At 41.7% G+C, this 24,378-nt stretch overlaps 1 protein-coding gene across 1 annotated transcript in view; it reads left to right on the top strand.

Annotated features, from left to right (window-relative positions):
* astn1 (astrotactin 1) overlaps positions 1–24,378 on the top strand; it is a gene marked incomplete at both ends in the record, with an annotated part of 673,839 nt that overhangs the window by 218,827 nt on the left and 430,634 nt on the right. The window contains 2 exons of the mRNA XM_080725574.1: positions 12,703–12,787; positions 19,478–19,552. Coding sequence (XP_080581700.1) covers positions 12,703–12,787; positions 19,478–19,552 — 160 coding nt within the window. The remainder of the gene's footprint in view (positions 1–12,702; positions 12,788–19,477; positions 19,553–24,378) is intronic.

Genomic DNA, 24,378 nt, shown 5'->3' with positions numbered 1-24,378 from the left:
CCGGACACAATTTGCCCTGTCATTCAAAAGTAAGGTTAGCTTTTTTAGGTGTACAAGTTGTCTTATAACAAGGTAGCAATTCTATTGAGCCCTATTATATCAGAGACCCTATTGGGCCCAAAGCTTCATTTAGGCAGTTGCCGTGAATTTGTGGCAAAAAAAGAGGTTTAGTTTGAGACACTTTTCTGACAAAGCATACCAGTAATTAGCCTTTAGGAATGTGTGCCAGGGACAGTGGTGGTTGGTTGGTGGGAGTATAGTGAAAGCTGCCAGGGTAATGGCAGAAGGCTATGCGTAGGCTGAGCCAAAGTTTTAAAGCAACTCTGTTCAGATGATAGACTGAAAAATACAGTGCATTGTGTTCATGTGGATAATGGTATTAGCCAGAAATAACACATACACTTGATAATGAGCCCTTTTGATGGACGTGTGTTAGCATGTTATCACGATACATAATGTCAGCCTCACAGGGAATTGGTAGCAAATTAATTACTTAAAGGGGGATGTAACACTAGGCTAATTTTGTAGTTTAGCTTATATTATGGTTCACGTTAAACACTACATACAGCAGGGTAAAGAAAAAATGGCAAGCTGCATAATGCTGATCTTATAGTAAGTACACTTTGATGTAAGCAACACAGCTGCAGCTTATCAAATCAAATCAATGGTGGGTGTGTTATTTATATTATTTAATTGTAAATTTCTTTTTTTTTTCCCTTTGGAAGTGTTTGTCCAAAATAGGAATGCCAAGCTGAAAGTGGTTTATTATTCTCACATTACTCCTCAGATGTTGGATGCTACAGTCAGTATCCATGAACGCAAACTCCAGCCCAAAGCTGGACTGTAGACTTTTATTCTCTACAGCCCCCTTTCCACTGCAGCTTTAGCACCACACTACACCACACCACACCACACCGCACCACATAAAGAATATCTACATTTTCCATTGCACAAAAGTACCCCTATTGGTATAGAAACAAATTGACCCTTTTAACTGTGAGTATAATACAATATAAATTTGTATTACAACTATCCTAATTATAATACACTATAATGGATTATAACTGTGATTATAACACAATATTATCTATTGTCATTTATTACAACTATATCCTGGTGGTCTAAATGAAAAGTCAGTGAGTGATCAGTCATTATGAAGTGTTTGGCCCTGTTTGGCCAAGCTCAGACCTACTCTGGATTGAATGCTTTTTAGTAACACGTTTAGTACCACTTTCACACCACTCAAACCTGGCACAAGTGGGCAGTGTGGAGTGGTGTTGTGTGGTGTGGTGTGGTGTTGGGCCATGTCAGTGGAAAAGGTGCTTATGTTGCATCAAAACAAAACCTACCGGTACATCGCCAACAACTCTGCCACTGACTGTATGGATAAATGCACTGCTTGACAAATCCTTTATATTACAGGATTATTAAAGTGTCATTCAGATCATATTCCCAGAAGACTATCATCTCTCAACTCATCCTCCAACCTCCATGTATCCCTGTATAAGTACATTCAAACATTAGAGAGACAATTTCTCTCTCTCCTGCCTCCGACAGTGTGGGAGAAGAAATTGGAACACGCTGTTGGGCAAAGCCATATTACAATTTCAAAGCTACAATTCATTGGTATTCCCTTTTGCCGTTCTGCACTTATATAATCATTACATCCACATTTGAAACTTCAGCACTTGGCTCTGATGATGCTCTGTGGAAAGGGCTTGTGTTGGCTGACAGTGTAGTTGAACTCTGGGAGATTGTGAACGGGCATGTAAGAACATTAAAATTGTAAATTGTAAACTATATGAGACTGTGAACTCGGGTGCTGTATTCTATGGAATATTTGTTGAAATGTATAAAAGGATTCTGGCACAGGATGCAATCCTCTACACCAGGAGTCTTCCACATTTTCAGGCCGAGGACCCCTTAGTTGAGCGAGAGATGAAGCAGGGACCCCCACAACCTTCTCATATATTCCATATTGTTTCATCGTTTACCAGCACAATCGTCAGTGTATTTTGGATTCATGTCAATTTGTTTTCTGATATTTAACCACTTGAACCGTCAATACTTAATACACTTGACCTTTCACTCTGTAGTCTACTAGTCTGCTCTTTTCCCCTCTACACTAAACCTCTTTACCGAAAATAGACGATCTACAAGCGTTCTGCGAGGCGTGAGTTTGTAGATCTGCTATTTTTGGCTAAAATTCTCAGAATATGGACGCTAGGGTTCAAGTGGTTAATATAAAAAGGAGAAAAAAAGTCACACAAAGATTTGGAGGACCCCTTGTAGTAACTCTGAGGACCCCCTGTTGAAGACCCTTGCTCTACACCACACTCAACACAATATAAATATTTTCTTTCAAATTGCGATATTCACATTCACAACGTACCATCTTGTAACCCACCCACCTGCACACCCTTATTTAGCCCAACGTGTATTTTGTCTGGATTTAAGTCCAGTAGCCACCCATCACACCAATTGCTAGTACTCTGCTTGAAGTTGAGCAATGTCCGTGTTGTTGTAACAATTCAAAAAGCTGCTGGCTATTTATCAAGAGCTGCGTGAATTTTTGTTTTTGATATATAAAACTAGAAACCATTGTTGTTACTAGGTTTTCTTTTTCTTTTTGTTTGCTCTTTTGTTTACTAATGTTACTAAGGGGGCATAATAAGCTTCGGCTTCAGCCCGTACCTTTTCAGTCAAAAAATAATTTGTTGACTTTATTCTGTATGTTTAACTGTCTTGTTGAATCACGACTGAAATGAAACCTAAAACCTAGAAAACCGAGAGAAGTTGGAGAGTAGTCGATCTTCCAGATACAAAACCATACTGTTTGTTACTAAAGAGCAAAAATATCCCATTGTTTTACATATGGTGCGCTTCTCTTGCCCAGCGTCGACCATCATGCTTCAGCTGAAAACGGCACCGTTCATTTGACATTCTTGATTGTATATGTGACACTCTGGTCAAGACGTTGAATCCTTACTACAACCACGAGAGGTCCATGTCCACATCGTTTCACTGCTAATAATGCAGATGGGAGCACATTCGAGCACAGGAACGGTTGATCGGTCATTAGAGCGTTATGGGCGTCAATAAAACCAGTGCTGTGGACATGATATCCAAAGCGCTCCTGAGCTCAAAAGCTGTTCTCTGTGGACACGGCCGCTAAGAACCCTTTCAGTTCGTCAATATCTACATGCTGACCGCCAGTAATGTAACTGCCTGCTGATTACAGGGCCGTGCGTCAGCGCTCAGTGTGAAGCAAAGATGACAGCTCGGTGTTAGGCCCTATTGATGTCCGCTGATGTCTAGCAATTCTCCTGACACATTTAGTTTTTTGCCATCTCTGAAATGCCATGGCAACGTGTTCAGCTTCCCCGAAACATTAAAACCTGGTGTGTGTGGGAGGAGATTATATGAATTTCCTAGCTGAAAATCCCCACTATAGCCAATTCTTCCGCACACACTGTTCGTTAGCAATTGCAGGCGTGTTTTGGAAATGCTGTAATTGCAAAAGTTAACACCTTTAGATGAGTTGTAAGCTTGGACATGGCTCTCAATATACTCAGAGACCGTGGAGCCTCTATTCTTCATGTACCCATAGACACATGAATGTCCAGTTCTATAGCCTCTATTCTCCAAGTATGTGTGAATGCATGTGAATACCTATAGAGCCTTTATTCACCACGTATGAATGCATGTGAATACCTATAGAGCCTCTATCCACCACGTATGAATGCATGTGAATACCTATATAGCCTCTTATTAGCGATGTATTCACCAATTAACTGTGTTTATACAACAGGCAGGCCGTCAGGGTCAGAAAGAAATACATAATGCACTCACCCATGTCCACAGTCCATCACTTGTCTGTTTTCACCACGCTGGAGTGTGGTACCTCTCATATTGTATTGTATTGTCGTACGTACACATACATACATACATACATACATACATACATACATACATACATACATACATAAACATTTGTTAATTAGTTTATTACCCTCAAATATGTAAAAATCTATCTTCAGTACCCTTCACCAGTATATAGATGTCATAAATATAGCTTTGGGGTTAGCTCTGGTCCATAGCGTTAGAAGGGGTTCTTCTTCACCGTGTGGAGTTGCTAAAATTCAGCTGAATTATTTTCTTTTCTGGCCAAAATGTGTATTTTAGACCCACTAAAGAAAGTAGGCTTTCAACATACAGTAACCGTCGTGTTATGGTGAGTAGTGGAAGTGTATTTTTGTATTATTATTTTGTTTACTACAGGCGAGTGGCTGAGCCCCAGGGCTCATTGGTGACATAGCGTTAAGAAGAACTCCTTCTAACGCTATGGACCAGAGCTAGCTTTGGGGTATATAGCCTAACTACAGTTGCATCATCGAGAACATTTGGACAACCCTTTCCGATGGCCGTGACCGACTCCCGACAGGTGATCTTTCCTTTAGCAACACAGGTGTAGGGCGTCTAGTCTCTGCCCTCTCCGCTGTAGAACAGCGCAGCTTATAGCATGTCCCCCCATGGGGCAACCCTCTGGACCCCGAGGTGACACCCTGTCAATTCTGCTGAACCATGTCGAGGCTCCACGCACGTCCCTTTGGAGAGCCGACAGCAGAACAAAGAAGGGACGTTCGGCGGTTCCAGGGCTAATAAGCTCCAGTTATCAGTGGTGTGCAGCAGATGGGGAGCAGCCAGTCAAATCCGGCCCCGCATTCAATAAGCCACGGCTGTGATCCGGAGTTCACAATCATATCCCAGCGCTAAGCATGTTCTAATTCCCATTTGTAGCCCTGTAGACCAATGAGGTTATCTTGATGCCATGAGTTTTGAGACAGTGCAGAGATGGATATGGGGCTGCCCCTACCCCAGGGGAGGAAATTGGGACAATTGGACGACAACGATATGAATGGCACAATCGTCTAAACGCAGCAAAATGTAATAACTATGGCTGAGAGTCGGTCGTATCGGCAAAATTGCCTATCTGTGTTTACTGCTTCTGGAGGTCATTTGGTGCCACGGTGCATTTGGGAAATCTGGGCTCGAAGGAGGAAGGAGCGTGTCTTCACACAGCCAATCTCTGTTATCTCTCCCTTCATTAAATGGACGTTAATTAGTCTCCTAATCACCGTTTTCACACACTGTGTGTGTGTGTGTGTGTGTGTGTGTGTGTGTGTGTGTGTGTGTGTGTGTGTGTGTGTGTGTGTGTGTGTGTGTGTGTGTGTGTGTGTGTGTGTGTGTGTGTGTGTGTGTGTCCGCGCACACACACACGCGTGTGTGCATGTGCGTTTGTGTGTGTTTTAGAAAATTGGACGGTTTTTGCTTGAGAATTCATTTATTTTAGGAATGTCTAACAGTTAGTCATAGTAGTGAATATTGGCAATTCTGTTGGTGTTGACTTGTTTTGGGAGTTTTCTTTTTTTAACTAAGCTGGCTGAATTGCACAGGCCTCATTCTGTCTCTTGAAATGTTCGTTGAAATCCAGGGGTAATTTACCTTGGCAGGTGAACCGATGGATTTCTCCCCACAGGCGGTGTCGACTAAAGCAACTTTGAGGCTTATGCTAATGAGGTTTAGAGGTATTCAGAAAATTAAACGGGAAGAAAAAGGCAACTGACACTCCCTCTCTGTTTCCTCCGCTGTCGGGGGGAATCAGTGTATCCGAAAAGTCTGTTTTTTTTTCTAGCAATGAACCGCAGGAGCATTCAAATCCACTTGTTCTGGCAGAATTAGAGATATATGATGGCTTTTAGTCTGTATAGTGGGCTCCATTGCAGAATTATATATATATATATATATATATATATATATATATATATATATATATATATATATATATGTATGTATGTATGTATTTTGGTCTGCAGTGGGCTCCATTGCAATTATTCAATGAGCACATTAACCCCTCTCAACCTGGCGTTCTTATCTTACGCAGGCACAACACAGCTTTTACACCATAGTTTCACTATCCTTTATACAGAAAGTGTATAGAGGCTGAAGTGGTTAAAGTCCAGTGGTGGAAAAAAGTACTTGCATTTATTACTTAAGTAAAAGTATCAGTGCTGCAGTGTAGAAACACGGTGTCACAAGAAAAAGTCCGGAATCGGAAATGAACTTGAGTGGAAGTACGAACGTGTTGGCATCAAAATCTACTTAAAGTACCAAAAGTGAAAGTACTAACATGTTTGATAATAGCATATCTACAAGCTCACACCAGGGCTAAAGTGGTTTATGTATGTTTTGTAATAAAACTCATGTTTTGAGTAAAAAGGCAATATTTGGATCCAAGATGTAGTAGAGTAGAAGTAAAAGTATTGGAATTTGGAAATTATTTGATTTAATAAATGAACCATTTTTATCCAGTTGGGTAGCAGTGCTGTTCAATGAAAGGGACAATATTCTGTCTCACTGTGTGCACGTCCAAGATTTCGGGAAAACTGGCATCCAGTTCCCATACTTCAAAACGGGGAGGCCGGCAGTGGCATCAGTTCAGAAAAAGCTAATTATGGCAACATGACTGGTGTCTTGCATGCGTGCAAGACACCAGTCATGTTGCCATACTGGATACAGGCTGGATATGGCAGCCTGGAACGGTTGTTCAAGTGCAGAGCTCTAAACTTGGCACGTTAGTAAACGTGCCACAATAACAATAATGCATTGCACCTGTGCAGCTGACCTGCGGAACCTGGGAATATACCATCTTGTCAAGATGGGGAGAATACAAGTGTGGAGAATATAATTATAATACCTTGTTAAAGTGACCATTTTGTTATATTTTGCATTTGTAGTTATTTTACTGTAATTTAACAGCATAATAACCAGCACAGATAGACAAAGAGACATTCATGGATTTATATTTAAAAGTAACTTTTATTTCCCCCCCTGGACCCAGGGTATGGCAGCTGCATACCCCTGCCATACCCAATTGACGCCCCTGGAGGCCGGCAGATCAGCATCAGATTAATTAGTTGCCACTGGCTTGGTTATATTTAGAACCACAGCACTACACAGAAAGAAGACAAAAGGAGCATACAGAGAGAGGGTTTAAATGCAAGAGGAGCTTCTGAGGAACCTTGGTATGAATGCGTGTTGTCAGGTATTTGAAGTGCCGATAAACCTTGTTATAAATATGTGGTGTCAGTGTATTTGAAGTACCGAGAAACCGTGTTATAAATATGTGGTGTCAGGTATTCTGAAGTACTTGCAGTTCTTTTGATCTACCTAAATGGAACAATGGACAACAACAAAACCTCTGACTGGCCTATTGTTCACAGAAAAGTGGAAAGCGATCAACGGGCTTAAGCGCTGCATGGCTATTCAACATGTTTGTTGGGTTAGAGGGTTGAAACTAACATGGTGTTATAGTTGTAGGTGGAAGTTCATTATAACATCAGCCTAGTAAATTCAGTGTTCTCTTTTAAATCACTTGTTAAAACCATCGACCAGGGGGTATTCAACTAGATTAGGCAGTGGGCCACAATTGTAAAATCAATTGAAGTTGGGGGCCACAAGACTGTGACAACAGAACAGAAACAAAAATGTTCGTGGTTAACCGTTTCACCGTTTGTTGTTCGCTATATTTCCGATACAACACAACAATGGACATGTAGGCCTATGTCTCATTAGGCAGAGATGGACACAACATACAAAAAAAAGTACTTTATCTAATACTGACCAGGATACTGTCACCAAGATACTATCCTGGTAACAGTATCCTGGTAAGTATTTCACATAGTATTTTAATTTGTATTTCAAATACCTTTTTTGGATTGTGTGCCCATCTCTGCATATTAGGCTATGGTAATTTTATGAGGCCCTGGTTCATACTGCATTCATGCATTTTGATGTTGTGCCAGTCCTTTATAGAGCACAGGCTTAGAATTTGATATTAACAAAAGAGGAAGTAGATACAGTATTTCAGTGTGATCTACATGGGTCATCGGTATGGAAGTGTCTTTGCGGCAAGAGTATTTGAGGCAGGCTGGCAAGGTGAAGTGTTTACACCGACCGATAAGAGCACAAAATGTGCTTGAAGTTAATGATGATGGAATATGGAAGATGGATACAATCCAGGTGAATTATTTATTTGGGTACATCCACTCAAGACCCAGAAAGGGACACAACAATGGACATGTATGTCCATTAGGCTATGGTAACTTATTAGGCCCTGCTTCATACTGCATTCATGCATTTTGATGTTTTCTGTGCCAGTCCTTTATAGAGCACAGGCTTAGATTTTGATGATAATGGAGAATATGGACACAATCCAGGTGAATTATCTCTTTGTGGTAAAATGACAACATCCACTCAAGACACAGACATGGTTTCAAATGGATGCTTGAACTGCACTCAGAACTCATCTGTTGAGCTCTTGTTTTCACCATGTTGCCGAGCTGCCTAGCAACATGGTGAAACAATTAAATTGCTGAACATTCAAAATGGTCATCCTGTACAACCAACCATCCAATAATAATTTGTTACATTTATTTTTACATTGGAATATGGAATGTTCTCCAGGGGCCACAACAAAGCTCTGCTCGGGCCACATTTGGCCTGCGAGCTGCCAGTTGAATATCACTGCCATAGAACATAACAAATCAGTATGGACAGCGTCTCGTCATTGGTTTCTACAGACGGTAAATTAAGCCTACTTTTCAGTGATTTCAAATGCGCTATATATCTATAGCCGGTACGAAATGCGAACGGCAATGAATGCTATTGGCTGCAGTTGCAGCGATGGCTGGCTGTTCACCAGTATAAACTCCATTGATTGATTGATTGATTATTTTATTAGACAAGTATAGTCAATACAATGAAATGTAGTACAGTACAAGTACAGTTAAACACCCTGCCTAAAAGGAACATCCCAAATAAGACCTTTTACGGCCTTTTTTTACATTGGAAGCCATCTGTATTTAATTAATGGTCATAACAAATAGCAACATACGCTACTTTATCATTAATTTACTAAACGCATATCATGATGATTCTTTTTTTTTTTAAAGCGTAAAAGTGTAATGTTTACCCAAAACCTCATTGAGATTATAATGTATTGCGACCGGTAGAAGGTGAAATAGCACCATCTGCTGGCTCACTAATAGGAACAGCAGGCTGAACGAGAACCCGGAAATGAGCTTCAGTTCCATCAAACAGGGTTTGGGAATTCGAGTCTTTGCATCACTCCCGGCTTTGGAAGAGCGCTGTCTATCGCTCTCCACTGAAACTCAAAGCGTAAATATATGCCCTTGCCACCGGCGCGGAGGTTTTTGCTTGTGGGTTTGAATCAGGCGGCAAGCATGCCGTCTTGAAAATGGAGCTCATGAGGAAGTGCCAAATTCCTTGCCAGGCAGGTGAGCCAGTAGGGCAGTGGTTCTCAACCCTTTCAGGCCACGACCCCCAAAATAATCATATTTTAACTGTGGACCACCCACCCTGACAAGCACTAAGAGTTGAGGCATGTAGATCGGCTATTTTCACAATTTCTGCCTCTAATATTTGACAATTTGGCCAATGTATAATTTGTCATTTTAGAGGTATTACAAAGTCCTTAAATTGTCACTTTAGAAATGTGCATTTACCCTCTATACACTTAAACTTTATGTTGGTTTGTTTACTGTTGAGTGAGAAAACAAGGTTGCACATTAAAGGAGCTATAGTCAACTTTTTCTTGAAAAACGGTGCTAAAATAAAAAGAATGTTTCGAAAATATTTTATAAAAAAATAAGCTTCATATATGTGTTTCTATTCAAAATGTACCACAAAAAGCGTAAAATAATGATAAAATAATCATTTTGGCCATTGGCAGACCGACACTTTGTTTACACTCTAGTCTATAGATTAGGATGTAAACAAAGTGTCGGCCCTACAATGAAAAAGTTGACTGTAGCTCCTTTAAGTTAATCATCAGGGGACTCAACAGTATAATTTGGGGACCCCTCTGGGGGTCCCGATCCACAGGTTGAGAACCACTGCAGTAGGGTACAGCAGCAGTGACAACACACACATGTGTGTGGGGAGGAATTAATTGGCATCTATACTATAATTTTGCGAATGTCTGAGTGAGTGAGTGAGTGTCTGTCTGTCTGTCTGTCTCAGCGTTTCTCCTCGGTGGCTGGAGCAATTGATCTGAAATCGCATCACCATCAGCATATGAACACACCTGACATAACTGTGAAGCCCGTTTGTCACTTTCACAAATCGTATGCTGTATATTAGCATTTTTATGGTGTATCTATATCTATTTAGCCTACAGTACCTTTTGTGACCACACATGTTAAGGGAGTGGCGCTGTTGTTCAGGCCATGCACAATCACACACAAACCCACACACACACACACACACACACACACACACACACACACACACACACGGGGGGGGAGTGTGTGTGTGTGCAGGCGGGCAGGCGGGCGGGCGGGCGGGCGGGGGTGGGGGGTGGGGGGTTCTGGCCCTGTTACAGATGTTGTCCAAAAATCATGCAGATCGGTACACAGTATCTCTGTAGCCGTTACATGGAACGGGTATTTCTTACATTGATGCTCCTACATATTAGCATGCAAGCACCAGTTAAAGTTACTTTCCATCCCTCATATACTGTGTGCACAGTGCACATCCCATAACCCACACACTGCACATCATTTCGGAGCTCATATCTTTGAACGGGTAAGGGCTAGTCAAGACTAAATTGGGGAGAAAAACACTGGTTCATTGACTTGCTTTTACCACCTGATTTTATTCTGTTTTTGTGTTATCGTTTTATGGACTTGTATTGTCTGTTGCTCACTTTTATCCTTAATATTAATCTTTTATTCTTTCTCGAACAATTGTTTTTATGTTTGATGCTGTGTGAATTAGGGGTGCTGATCTCCATCACTGAGGCGATTCGATACGCATCTCGATACACTGCCAGCGATACGATATATTTGCGATACATTGAAATCCTGCCGATATGATGCATGACGATTCATACCTGACCCCGATACGATGCGATACGATTTACCCCTGTTCCCGATTTGAGTGCGATTTGGACTTCACATCTGCTATACAATAACAATACCAGTGATTCTCTAACTTTTAAATTTTAAGGACCATTGTAACTCAGAGAGTACAAATGGAATCAAATGAACATATCAAGAGTAAAACTAAATGTAATCAATTATTACTGGCAGTCACAGCTGCAGTAAACGGTTCAAGATGAAAGAAGAATGAAATACTACATGAAAAATCTATTGAGACATGCAGCGAACGATACATCACGATAAGATACATTACGATTTCAGCGGTCAATTGTACCAATACACACTGAATGAACCAATTCACTCGTATTGTGCACGCGATTACGATCCGTATCGATTCATCTCAGCCTCCCTAGTGTTAATGCTTTATAACTCTGTTTTAACCCATTTAGACCTAAGTCCGCCTGGAAAAAAGCCTTAAAAACCTATGGACGAATGGAAAAATACCACCTAAAACCTAAGATTTTATGGAAAACTTCACAGAGGTTTCAACGTCTACTAAAACATTTATTTCTCAGCCTCTGTAGCAGCTAGAAACCAAATTTCAAAACTGTTTGATAGCGTACAACTTTGGCTTTCATGGGAAATTACTTATCATTGTCCAGACCTTTACTAGTAAGACACCCGAGGGTGGAATGCGACCTCAGGGTGACATGCAACCTCGCCCTAAAGGGCGAGGTCGCGCCAATTCTTGACAATCTGGCCAACCACAGCGTTTCTCTGACGATTCTAGTTGTTGTCATTCTGGGGGGAGTTTGTTCATGTTTTTGTGAGGGTATCAACCCTAGGAGACACGGGGAGAACACGCAAACTCCACACAGAAAGGCCCTATCGCTCACACCCTAGGTTGGGTTGGCGATAGGGCCTTTCTGTGTGGAGTTTGCCTAAACATGGAGATGTGGTAAAGAAGGACTCATATATGGGCATAAAAAGTGTTGTGACTGTGCCACGACTGAATTGTGATGCTTGTTTATATAAGGTCAATGATGTCATAGTGATGACATCAGTCTGACAACATTCATTGTGATGGCACACTCACAGAATCAATTTTATGCCCATACATGGAGTTCCCTGACTATGTTATGTCAAAACATGCCCATATGTGGACATTACCAAATATGGGCATTTCCAGATATGTCCTTAATATTGATAACATTGGGACAGGGATCTCTTTAGCTACATATAACGGTAAATCTGGCGAGCGACATTTGTCATTATTATTATATGTTCGTGCGCGCGTGTGTGTGTGCGCCTGTGTATGTGAATGAATGAACCATATCATCATAATCATTCTGTAAGTGTTAATACCTCCAGATAGCTGCGAATCTGTTGTTCTGGAGTTTGGGGTTGACTCTGTGCTGCAAAGAGTTGGTCTCTGAAACTAGCCGTGTCAAAGTGCGTCCGTGAAAGGTTATCCAGTCCTCGTGAAATCCATGAAACACTTCTTCATCATCGTCGTCGTTTTCAAACATTTCACGTAATAATGCCAATTCCAGCGGGTCCGGTTTGCCTTCGCTCAACGCGTCTTCCATTTCGCCGCTATGAGAAGCTGTCCTTGTTGCCATTGTAAATTGGGATTCTCCGACAAATGATGATTAGTATCATCATCATCATCATCATCATCATCATCATCATCCAGGATAGAGGGATGAAACCAAAACCTGTCTTCTCTCATTTGCAGGTGACTGCCTCTGCCTGGAGGGCTACATGAAGGACCCGGTTCACAAGCACCTCTGCATCCGCAATGAATGGGGGCCCAACCAAGGGTACGTTGCGTCTCTGCTGCTCAGACATTTTCTTTTCCTCATTTTGCCGGGGATCTCACTCTGATATCTGTGCGTTAGGCTCTGTGACGGCTTCCCATAGATCATTAACAGGCCAGCAACCAGAGACGTTGTTATTCTTATTCTTATTCTTGTTATGAAACCATTCATTTGCACGGAGGAATGAGTCGAGAGAAAATGTTATATTGCAAAACACCAATTAAAAGTGTTCTTCATAAAGACAAATATCAAGTGTCGAGCGGGACTAAATAAACCTCCACAGACTTATGAGCGACTAATTAATTCCACGCCTCCGCTGAGTGGAGCATTGCTTATCACATATTTATTGTGCTGATAGATATTACCAGTATCCCAATGGTAACAAAAATGTAATAAAAACACAATATTATTTAATTCAAATAGCAAGTCAATGTTTTGTGCATGCAATTCTGAAATCTTGAGTTTTCGTTAATCCATTGGTGACGCCCCACAAGCCCTTAAAACTAAACTCCAAACAGCCCAAAATAAACTAATTAGGGTCCTGCTTACCCTTCCCTATCAGACTCACCTCACCGCTACTCACCAGTTAAGAGTGGGGTGGCTCAGAGTAGATGACAGAGTACAGCAACTTGCAATGGGCCTGGTGTACAAGATACACTACACCACTATGATACCCAAGTACCTGTCAAAATACTTTATAAACATTAAGGATGTCCATAATTACAACACCAGAGGCAGCGCCACAGATCACTTCCAACCCAGAGTCAAAACCAACAAAGGGTCAAACTCGTTTTTCTGCTATACCACCAAAATGTGGAAAGCCTTACCGAAGGCCATAAAGGAGTGTGGATCACTAGCATCCTTTAAAATTGCCCTGAAAAACCACTTACAGGCAGCAGCCGTTCGCAACTGGTAAAAAATGAACCTAGCCCAACCCTACCCTCCCCTGCCCCTTCTTTATATATACTGTTTGTTTAGACTTACTGTTTTCTTTTTTGTTTTTCTTTACATATCTACTGCATAGTACTGTGTTCTATTTGTCTGTCATTCAATGTTATATGAGATACTTCAATGGTTTCCAGTGGAAATAAGCTTAGTCTTTTCATGGATCTCCTTTTAGTAGACCTTGTACCTGTGAACTGTACCGTCATGAAACTGTACCTTTTCCTATGCAAACTTCTAATAAAGTCTTCAATCAATCAATCAATTTGAAACTCAGAAAGTCTAATGTGGTTATAATTGTACATATTCTGAGTTAAACTATCGGGTACAATCTGTTGCATTTGTACAAGGGATGGGCCGATGTGAAAATGACGTACACGTCACGATTATTGTGGCCAAAAATAATTGCGATTTAATGATATTACTGCAATGTAGAAATACTCTGTTACAAGCAGAAGTCTGGAATTCAAAATTCAAGCCCCAAACGTAAAAGTACAAAATCTTTGAAAATAGCAGATCTACAAGCTCACAATGCATCGAGTTGTGAGATCTGTAGATCTGCTATTGTCAAATAGCCTAGGTATAGAGCATCGCAGTGAGGTGTCGGAAGTAAACTGCCCATTCATTTACCCCATAGGGGATTTCATTATCAGCCATACAATCGTAACAATTCAATGAACACTTACCAGTAGGCTTGTGGTTGTAAAATGGTTCTATATGCTCCTGTAGAACCCCCGATTATGTATGCAATCACTCTAGTTTGAGGGGGGGGGGGGCTTATCAGATATTACAATAATAACTCAGAGTGAGATGACGCGATTTGGCAGTGAAAAACTGAGTTTCAGACACCGTTCCCAGAAATGCCTATAAAAGTGTAATTGGGTTCATTAGTGGTCGCTGAAAAGCCCTTGACATTTTGGCTGTGACGCTACACCGTCACCTTTCTGTTTTGGAGTGCAGGGGCTCGTCGTGGCCTGTGGATGAGGACGCTGCCTGTATGTCAATCACACAGATCCACAGATCACCTTATTGTCAGTGGTGGAAAAAGTAGTCCAAAATTGACTTGAGTAAATGTACAAAAGTATTGGCATCAAAATGTACTTAAAGTACTAAAAGTAAAAGTACAAAATGTTTGAAAATAGCAGATCTACATGCTCACAACACGTCGCGATGCAACACGTTGTGAGTAATATTCAAATATATATATGTATATACATTTCCCTTCATCAGTAACTATATTATTGTGCTGAGGTGTTTCCTTGCAGAAAGACATCTCCTGGCTGTATTTCTGTTCTGTTCCACTCTTTATGTTGACAATAAAGGTCAACAGAAACAGTGGAGGGACGTTTTTGTCAGGGGGAGCTCGCCCGAGCTCTTAATTGCTCCCTTTGAACTTCAAAGGGGTTGTGTACTAAGGTAATTGATTGGGCCATAACAGTGTCAAGTACTCGTTAGTGATCTCTCTAATCAATGAAAGCATCAAAGACAACTACCTGTTTGATGCCTGTCATAAAGGGGAGGGGTAGGGGGAATGTTTTTGTGTACACACAAGCTTGCATATTTGTCCTTTAAGGCCTACAGTATATGTACTTCTTCATTAGACCGATAGCAAAAATAGACAATCTACATTTCTACAAGCCTACAACATTATCTTGTTGCAACGCATTGTGAGTTTTTGGATTCATATATTTGTATTTTTGGAGTGGTGGAACAGCGCTCCCAATGGATAGCTTTGTGTGTCTCCGTCACGCCCTGTCCCCCTGTCCCGTTCAGCATAAATAGCTGCAATACCGCTGGGTGACCAGAAGAGGGCACTGTTGTTGTTACCTAGACACACGTGGTATAGCTGCTCAAATTCACCGCTCCACTTCAAACCGATGTTTTGATTTTGATGTATTTATTTCTTTATTTTTTTAACATTTGCACCCTATAACAAAGAGGTGATGAACCCTTCCCCCCTTTCCGACATTTCTTCCCTTTTATTTTTTTCTATTCAGTGTCATATTTCCGTCTCTTTCCTCCCGATAGCCCCATGATTCCCCTGGTGCTTTCCCTGTCTTCCCCGTGTCATTCCGTGATGGAGTGGGCTTCCGGGGGGGTCTTAAATGTTTAATGACCAGTGCTTCTGGCGTTGAGGGTCCGCTATCCTCTTCCTCGTTGGCTCTTTTTATATATATTTTTTTTTTCCCCTGGCCTACAGTCAGGGCGTCACAAGGGGGGGGGGGGGATTGGAACTGAGTTACTAGGGCCCAAGGTGGAGGGGCCTTAATTATTTTATACTTTAGCTATTGAAAAATAGCAGATATACAAGCTCACAGCACGGCACCGAGTGCCGCGCTGCGAGCTTGTAGATCTGCTATCTCCCTAAAACATGATTATCAGAAATTATGATTATTCTAGAAGGAAGATTTTTTCCAAAAAAGTGTACAGAAAGAGTTACAATTAGGTTTTTATGTGGCCACACCCATCAGTTCATTAAGTATGCCTGGTTGTCATGGTGGGTGGTAACCCAGCTGAAGTTAGCCACACCCATGCAGTGTTGGGTGAATGGTAAAAGGGCAGGGGATGATTATATGATGTCACTCTATCTGTGTTTTTGGATTGTCACTTTTGACCCACAAGGTCAAGCCTCGAGGAGGAAACCCAAAATACAAAGGGAATACATAATTGCTCATAACAACCACACCAGGAGGTCTAATGAAATACTGTCCTAGACACATGAAAACCAGAAATAAATGGCACCGCCTCTTTAAAGTCGTGAAAATGTGTGCAAATCTTTGAATATTATTATGTATTTTTAAGTGAACATTTGTAACTCAAATTAAGCTTCTGGGGGGTCCCTGGAACTAAATATTTTGAGATGGGGGTCAGTGGCCAAATACATATAATATTGGGGGAGTCCTTCACATGAAAATGTTTGAGCACCACTGACATGGAAACAAGAAGGATTTGAAATATTCAAAGACTTGCACAAATTTTCACGATTTTTCAACCAAAAAAAAAAACACAACATAATTGTGTGGGAGGCGGGGGCCCGCAGTGAATCCTTGTACCTTGGGCCCAGAATTCACCGTTTGTCAGCCTTCTGATTGGTCCCTGAGACTCCCTGACTGGCCAACCAGAAAAAACCATTCACTTTTTGCTATCGGGGGTGGAGTTTGTGCAGTGGAGAATGTTGCTTCAGGCTTTCAAAAACTGTCCGCTCTGCGCGACACGGCATTCGTCCAGTACGGCCGCGGGCGGTGATAGCGATCTCGCTCATCATAATGAATAAGCTTCAACAAACTAGTTCACATGGACCTTATCAATGGTCTAACTAGTTACGATTGGGTACATATATTTTAAATGGGCAGAATTACGAAAAGCCAGCCTATTATGTGAGGAGAACTATAATCTGGCTCTCCTCTTCCTACCCAAGATGCAATGCGCTTTCTCTTTCTATTTCTATTCTCTCTCTGATCCAGAGGATTAAACGAATTAAAACATATATTTTCGGGGGAAAACTACTGTTTTGCTATGTAATTACTGTACCTTTTTCTTCCCTTTTTATTAATATCACGTAGATGTGTTTTTTTTGGTACTTTATATAGCTGTAATGAGGCTATGAAAAAATAAAAAAATCCCATCCACTTCCACTATAAAAGAATCTGCAATGGATGATTCTGTCCCACTGGGATTAAACAAATTAAAACATGTATTTTCGGGGAAACCCCCTGTTTTGCAATGTAACTATACCTTTGTCTTCCCTTTTTATTAATATCACCTAGATGTTTATCCTTTGGTACTTTATACAGCTGTAATGAGGCTATGAAAAAATAAAAAAATCCCATTCACTGCCACTATAAAAACAATCTGCCCAGGGTCAAATGTCCCACCATAGTAACAGGGAAGAATGGGGCGGGATTTGCAAAAGCCTGAATTTGGTGCTACACCCCTGTATATATACCCCCCCCCCCCCCCCTGGCCTACAGTAGAGCTGCGGTTCCGTCAGAGTGACATCGGGCTCCTGTCACTTCCCCTCCTCCTTACTCTCTCACTCTGCTGACTGTTTAGTCCCAAAGCTGCCGCTCTTCATTAATCTCTATCATTCTCTCTCACGCGCCTCTCCTTCACTATGCCCCTCCCTCTCTCTCTCCCTCCCCTCTCTCTCTCCTTTGACTCCTTTTCCCTCTCTCTCTCCTCCTCCCTCCTCAGCAGTGTTGCCATGTCCGCGGCTTATCATAAGCGACTGTGGGCTTGTTCTTCCGTAAAAGTCGCTTGTAAATATTGGTAGTTTTGCGGGGTTGTGTTTTTTTGGGGGGCGCTTGTTTCTAAAGCGTGCATGGTTGCCTGTTTGGGGACTTGCTTTTTCGTTTTAAACCAGTGCAGTTCTCAAAAATGTTCGTGTCAATCGAGGACCCCCAAATTAATATGCATTTGTCTGCGGACCTCCATCTGAAAAATATTTTGTGCCAAAATGTTTTAAAAACTATTACAAATGTGTAAATTTGTGTAAATTCTTTTAGTCCCCCCCCCCCCCCCCCAAATAAATGGCAGATTTACAAGGTAGATCGTCTATTTTCAAATTGTGTGTGTCTGTGTCTGTGTGCGTGTGCGTGTGCGTGTGCATGTGTGCGTGTGCGCTCATATGGCCCGTATATAGTCGCTTCTTTTGGGCTTGTTTTCATTCAGACACGGTTGCTTGTTTCTATCGCAAAATCTGGCAACCTCTGCTCCTCAGCTCTCTCTCTCTCTCTCTCTCTCTCTCTCTCTCTCTCTCTCTCTCTCCTCTCTCTCTCTCTCTCTCTCTCTCTGTCACAGTGTCACAGTGTCTCTCGCCCTCCCATGCCACTGGTGGTAAATAGATATGAGGAGTGCCAAAGTCACATTGCTTGTCAGCAGCCGGGCAGCACATTTTTCAGTAACAGCGTGTTTACACGTAGCATATGTCATAATGCTCCTGTTGATTTGTGAGCCTGTCATAAATGGGAGCTATAAGAACTAATGTGGTGGTGAAAATAGATGCTTAAAAGATGCTGTGCAGATGTTTTATGGATTTGTTTTACCCCTTAGATATTGACCAGTAGTAGTAGTTCACCAAAACATTAAAATAATATAATCATTTACACACCCCATGAAGCCACCCCATGAAGCCTACACACCCCATGAAGATGTTTCCTGTTGAGATTGGCACACTTCACCCAGGTTTTTTCATCTCACTCACATCACTTTGCCTGCTGACCTCACTCAGCAACGAAATAAACAGAAAATAAACAAAAATAAGGCAAGCAGTGATCACCCCATGATGTGCACTGCAATGTAGTTTCAAATGCACTACATTGCAGGCGCTTTTTGAGAGTCAGTCTAACCCTAACCCTATCTATCTATCTATCTATACAGTATACGAAGTCTCCTAGCGGAGACATTTATTATCATCTTTCCGTCAGTCATCACATTACTGGCTCAGGAATGTGACAAAAAACAAAAAGATCAGCTTCATGGAGCGTTTAATTGATAGAAAATAAGGATTTCTTGGGTCAACTACTCCTTTAAGCCCTTTTCTTATGCTTACGTTATTTGAAAATAGCAGATCAACAACCTCACAACGTGCCGCAATGCGACACATCTCGAGGTTGTTATTTTTGAAAAATGTTGACCAATTTTGAAAGTTGTATTTGTTCTGATTGTTCTCTCTCTCTCTCTCTCTCTCTCTCTCTCTCTCTCTCTCTCTCTCTCTCTCTCTCCATTCTATTCTATTGTTTGCCATGTCAGACCCTGGCCCTACACCATCTTCCAGCGCGGCTTTGATCTTGTGATGGGAGAACAGCCCTCTGATCGTATTTTCAGGTAAGCAAACTCCCTTCCTAACTTAGACTTATGGAACCATTGCTGTATTGACTTTGACCTCTAAGGAACAATTGCTGTATTGACTTTGACCTCTAAGGACCTTCCAGGAAGAGTGCTCATGTGCGCCTTGCGGTGACACGCTTCCTAGTTTCTTCTTTTTTCGCACTGATTTTTGACACTGCACTATTAGGTTGTTAGTGTTGGTAGTTTCTGAGTATTTTTGCTTTGTTTAACAATGACAGTGAGATACTTGTTTGCACTAACTAGCATTGACTGCTATGGTCTCTTTTGCAAGACACTTTATGTATATATACTTATATATTATTCACCTTCTCCTTATTGGTACTGTACTGCTCTTGTCTTTGTTTTGTTTTTTTCCCTCTTATCTATCTTTCTTACGTCTCTGTAACTTTGTAAATAACTGTATACTGCTGTGCTACTACTGGACAACTAAATTTCCCCCTTGGGATAATAAAGGTATCTATCTGTATCTATCTAAACTTAAAAAAGTGGGATATTTCACTTAAAAAAAATAAAAAATAAAAAACAATTGCCATTTTATTGTCTAATCAGGCTTTTATGAACACCCTGAACAGTTTTTAATTTGCTTGATTCAATAGAGAGGGCCAGGGCCTGGAGGGCCTGATAACATTTACATCAAATATCTAAATATTGAATCAAGCAAATTAAAATCTGTTCAGGGTGTTCATAAAAGCCTGATTAGACGATAAAATTACAAAAAGTTCTTTTGAAAGTGAAATATCCCATTACATTTTTTACTTAAGTAAAAGTAGCAATACCACAATATAAAAAATACTCTGTTAGAAGTTAGAAGTACTTAAGTACAGTACTTGAGTAAATGCACTTAGTTACTTTACACCACTGGATTTCCAATGATTCCCATGGAAATCCCATGGATGCCTTGGCAGGGTCAGGCTCGGCCCAGATGATGTGTTTTTAAATGGCCCCAGCCGGCGGTCAAATAACTCGAAATTATTATTTCTCCGTCCGTCTCTCTGACTTTGTGGGTCTGTCTCTCTTTTTCTTCCTTGATTATTGGAGATACCGGCGAATGTGTGCAGCGCGCGCGGCTTTAGCCTATCAGACTGTCTGTCAGTTTTTAGGGGTGCCATGTAATGGGAGTGAGAGATTAGATTTTCAACTTGGAGAGCAGAGACGGTTCATTGTGTGTCCCTGTCCCTCCACAGGTCAGGCACCCAATGTCTTTAGATAACTGAGGGGGGAGAGAGAGGGAGAGAGAAAGAGGGAGAGGGAGAGAGGGGGAAATTAAATTAATACCCTACTTAAATGGTCTTCAAAAGGGAGTCCGGGACCCCTATGGGGTCCTCAGAGTTACTACAGGGGGTCCTTCAAATCTTTGTGTGATGGAAACTCCCTTTTTTAGATTAACCACTTGAACCCTAGTGTCCATATTCTGATATATTTAACTAAAATAGCAGAAAATGTAGATCGGCTAGTTTCGGCAAAGTGCTTTGGTGTAGAGGGGAAAAAGAGCAGACTAAGTACAGAGTGAAAGGTCAAGTTTATTAATTATTGACCGTTCAAGTGGTTTGATATTTGAAAACACACATTAACATGAATCCAAAATACACTGATGATTGTGCTGTCAAACAAAACTACTGTATATGGAATCTATGAAAAGGTTGTGGGGGGGTCCCTGCTTCATCTCTCTCTCTCTCAACTAAGGGGTCCTTGGCCTGAAAACGTTGAACACCCCTGCCCTACTTGATCATACTACAGCGTCACAAAAAAAAACATCAAAAGTAGCAGATCCACAAGCTCAAAATAGTATTTACATCTGGCAAAAAAAGACTTTTGCACATCTGATGCAAGCGTCCAGCATGCAGGCAGGCAGGCAGAAATTGAAGTCTCCGATACAGTTTTTGCGAGCAACCTTTCTGTCTGCCTTTCCTTTCAAATTGATTGCGTCTGTGGCTGGAGAAAAGGGAAATTGTTATCAGCGATACACCAATTCCCGCTTCCCGGGTATTGGAGGCCCACCATTTTAGAACACAGCAGGGCAACAGACGGCAAAAAAGAAAAGAAAAAACACAACAACAGAAGACTGATTATGTTGTATAGCACTGCAACAAAGTAATTCTCCACATGTCATGGCGGTAAGCACTATCTATGTGTGGGGAACTGAGACACAAGAGAATTTCCACTGCCAAGCTAATATTTCTGTGAAGTTCTTTGATATTGTGGGCTATAATGTGTTGCGCTCCCCGTATGTTGCACTTTAAAAGCCTTCTGTAGGGCACCTGGTCTCTGTTTCGTGTCCAGCCGCGCCATTAAAGCAGCTTTTGTCCTCGAGCGGCTCCCACACAGCTATCCGTCCTAATTTAAATGTTTCAGGCTTCGCTTTGAACTTTGCCAAACAGCTACGTCGGCGCCGAGGGTTGGCACGCAACTTGAATATCAATGAGCGTTCGCACGCCCAGACATTAGCTTATTTGCTCAAGCAGATATTACCATTAAACATAAAGGCAAGTGAGGCAATTAAAATGACACTCATGCGGAGAGAAGTCGAGTAAAAAAAAAGGGGGGGGAAGCAAAACAAACAAAAAAGGAAGCCAAACAAGGGATTGAAACTTGCAAGTTGAACTGCTTGAGGGGGAAGCTATTGTTGCAATCCCTCCAAGGTTGTCATTTTGCATATTATCAGCATTCCAGGAGTTACACCCGAGTACTGTCAACTAGTTTTCCATAATTATACAACAGGTAGTTCTGATGAAGCGCTCTCTAGCCGTGATGATAATGAGCATTATGGAACGGGTCTCATCAAACAAAGAAATAAGCCGTGCCGGTCGCGATAGAGCTGCCAGGCTCCCTCTCACAACACTATGGTAGGCGACTATGCTAGCAGTTTTCATGTGCAGTTCAGGGACATTGTGGCTAAATGTGGCATTAAAAAAATTACACACTTCTATCGAATATCTTAATTACAATGAAATGAAGTTGACGTGTTTTTTTAAGGGTAACTGTTGTATAATTGCAATATTACACTTCTGCGCTACGGAACTCGCCTTCGGCTCGATCCTGCTGCAACGCAGGTGTGCCGATAATCATGATAACACACACCCTCTTGTGTAATATTGCTTAATCGCATACTGTGCATGTCGCAGTGCATCGCTGGGAGTTGGACTGATCCTCTGCACAGTCCCATAAGAGGCAGCACGGACTTCTGAGACCACTGGCAATGGCTTTCTGACAAATATGGCATTAATAACGTTTTAATGGACTCACTGGGCCATTATCGCTCGGATGAATCCAATGCATTATATTAAATGAAAGGACAGGACAGTGGGAGTTTGATTCATAGAATACTCACGATTGGAAACAAGGGAGGTAATTGGATGGACGTAATTACGCTTTGCCCCTTTTTCTCTACAGCAATTTAATCATTCTGATGTTAAGTGACTGGTAATGCTTTCCACCATGATCCAGTGGCCTTTCCTTATGCCAAGTTAGCATTTTATTATTAAATGCAAATTGGACAATGTGAATGCGGAAATGTGTAAAGTCTGCAGAAAATGGTCGTTAACCATTTAATCAACATATGCCATCATTTGTGCTACAAGCAAGCATGCATAATTCATTAGTGCTAATAATACATTTGATGATAATAAGACTATAACGTTTAATTTAAAGGCTGTTTAAAGTATGACATATCCTTGGCAAAGTCTTTAAAGATTGATGTTCATTGAATCACAAAGAATTTTTTTCAAGTCCTTGTAACAGACATTTGTTGTTTGTAGATCTGTTGCCCTCTTTTCCCTCTAGAGTTGCGTCGCCCACTAATTGTGAATACCCGCCCATTTATCACCAGCTCAACTTCTAACACAATGCAAACAGCCCCAAGCTCATTATTCTTTTACACATACAGTATAGATTATCACCGTTGCCCAAGCTTATACAAACCAAGGTCAGGCAAAGGTCGATTTCCGGGTGATAATATGCTTATCGGTGACAATCCGCTGGGCTTCCCCAGACAGTGTGGGGAGGGAGTTGGCTCAGAACATGGAAGCTAGTAGACACTCGGGTGGAGCAGTGGTAAAGTGCCTGCCCATAGGTTGTGGGTTTCGAAACCACTGCGGTGCATCTGGCTTTGTCGAGTGTCTATACCAGGGGTCTTCAACATGGGGTCCGGGACCCCTACTACATCGGGTCCTCCAAATCTTTGTGTGATAGAAACTTTATTTCTCCTTTTTTATATTAACACTTGAACCCTAACGTCCATGTTCTGAGAACTTTAGACACAAATAGCAGATCTAAAAGCTCACAACGAGGCGGTGTGAGCTTGTAGATCGGCTATTTTCGGCAAAGAGGTTTGTTGTAGAGGGGAAAAAAGAGCAGACTAAGTATAGAGTGAAAGCTCAAGTTTATTAAGTATTGACGGTTCAAGTGCTTACATATCTGATAACACAAATTGACATGAATCCAAAATACACTGATGATTGTGCTGTCAAACGATGAAACTATATGGAATCTGGGGGTCCCTGCTTCATCTCTCTCAGCTAAGGGGTCCTTGGCCTGAAAACTTTGAAGACCCCTGGTCTATACGAACACGAATGGCCCGCGTTCGGGGGAGGGAAGCCGGGCAGGGATGGTGATAACACTGCATGTACTCCTACGGGGTTGGGGTGGCAGCTGTCAGCAGGGAGTGTTGGGCTGGAGGAGTAGGACGAAGGCTCTATGACATCCTCCCGGTGGGGGTTCCTCACTGGCAGCTGAGTCGGTAGGATACAACAGCAGTGACAATGCACAGAATGTGTTTGGCGAGGCACGCTCCGTCAGCTGTGGTG

Source organism: Nannobrachium achirus (genome assembly GCF_963921795.1).
Source record: "Nannobrachium achirus genome assembly, chromosome: 5".
Lineage (NCBI taxonomy): Eukaryota > Metazoa > Chordata > Actinopteri > Myctophiformes > Myctophidae > Nannobrachium > Nannobrachium achirus.
This window is presented reverse-complemented; position numbering and strand designations above follow the sequence as displayed.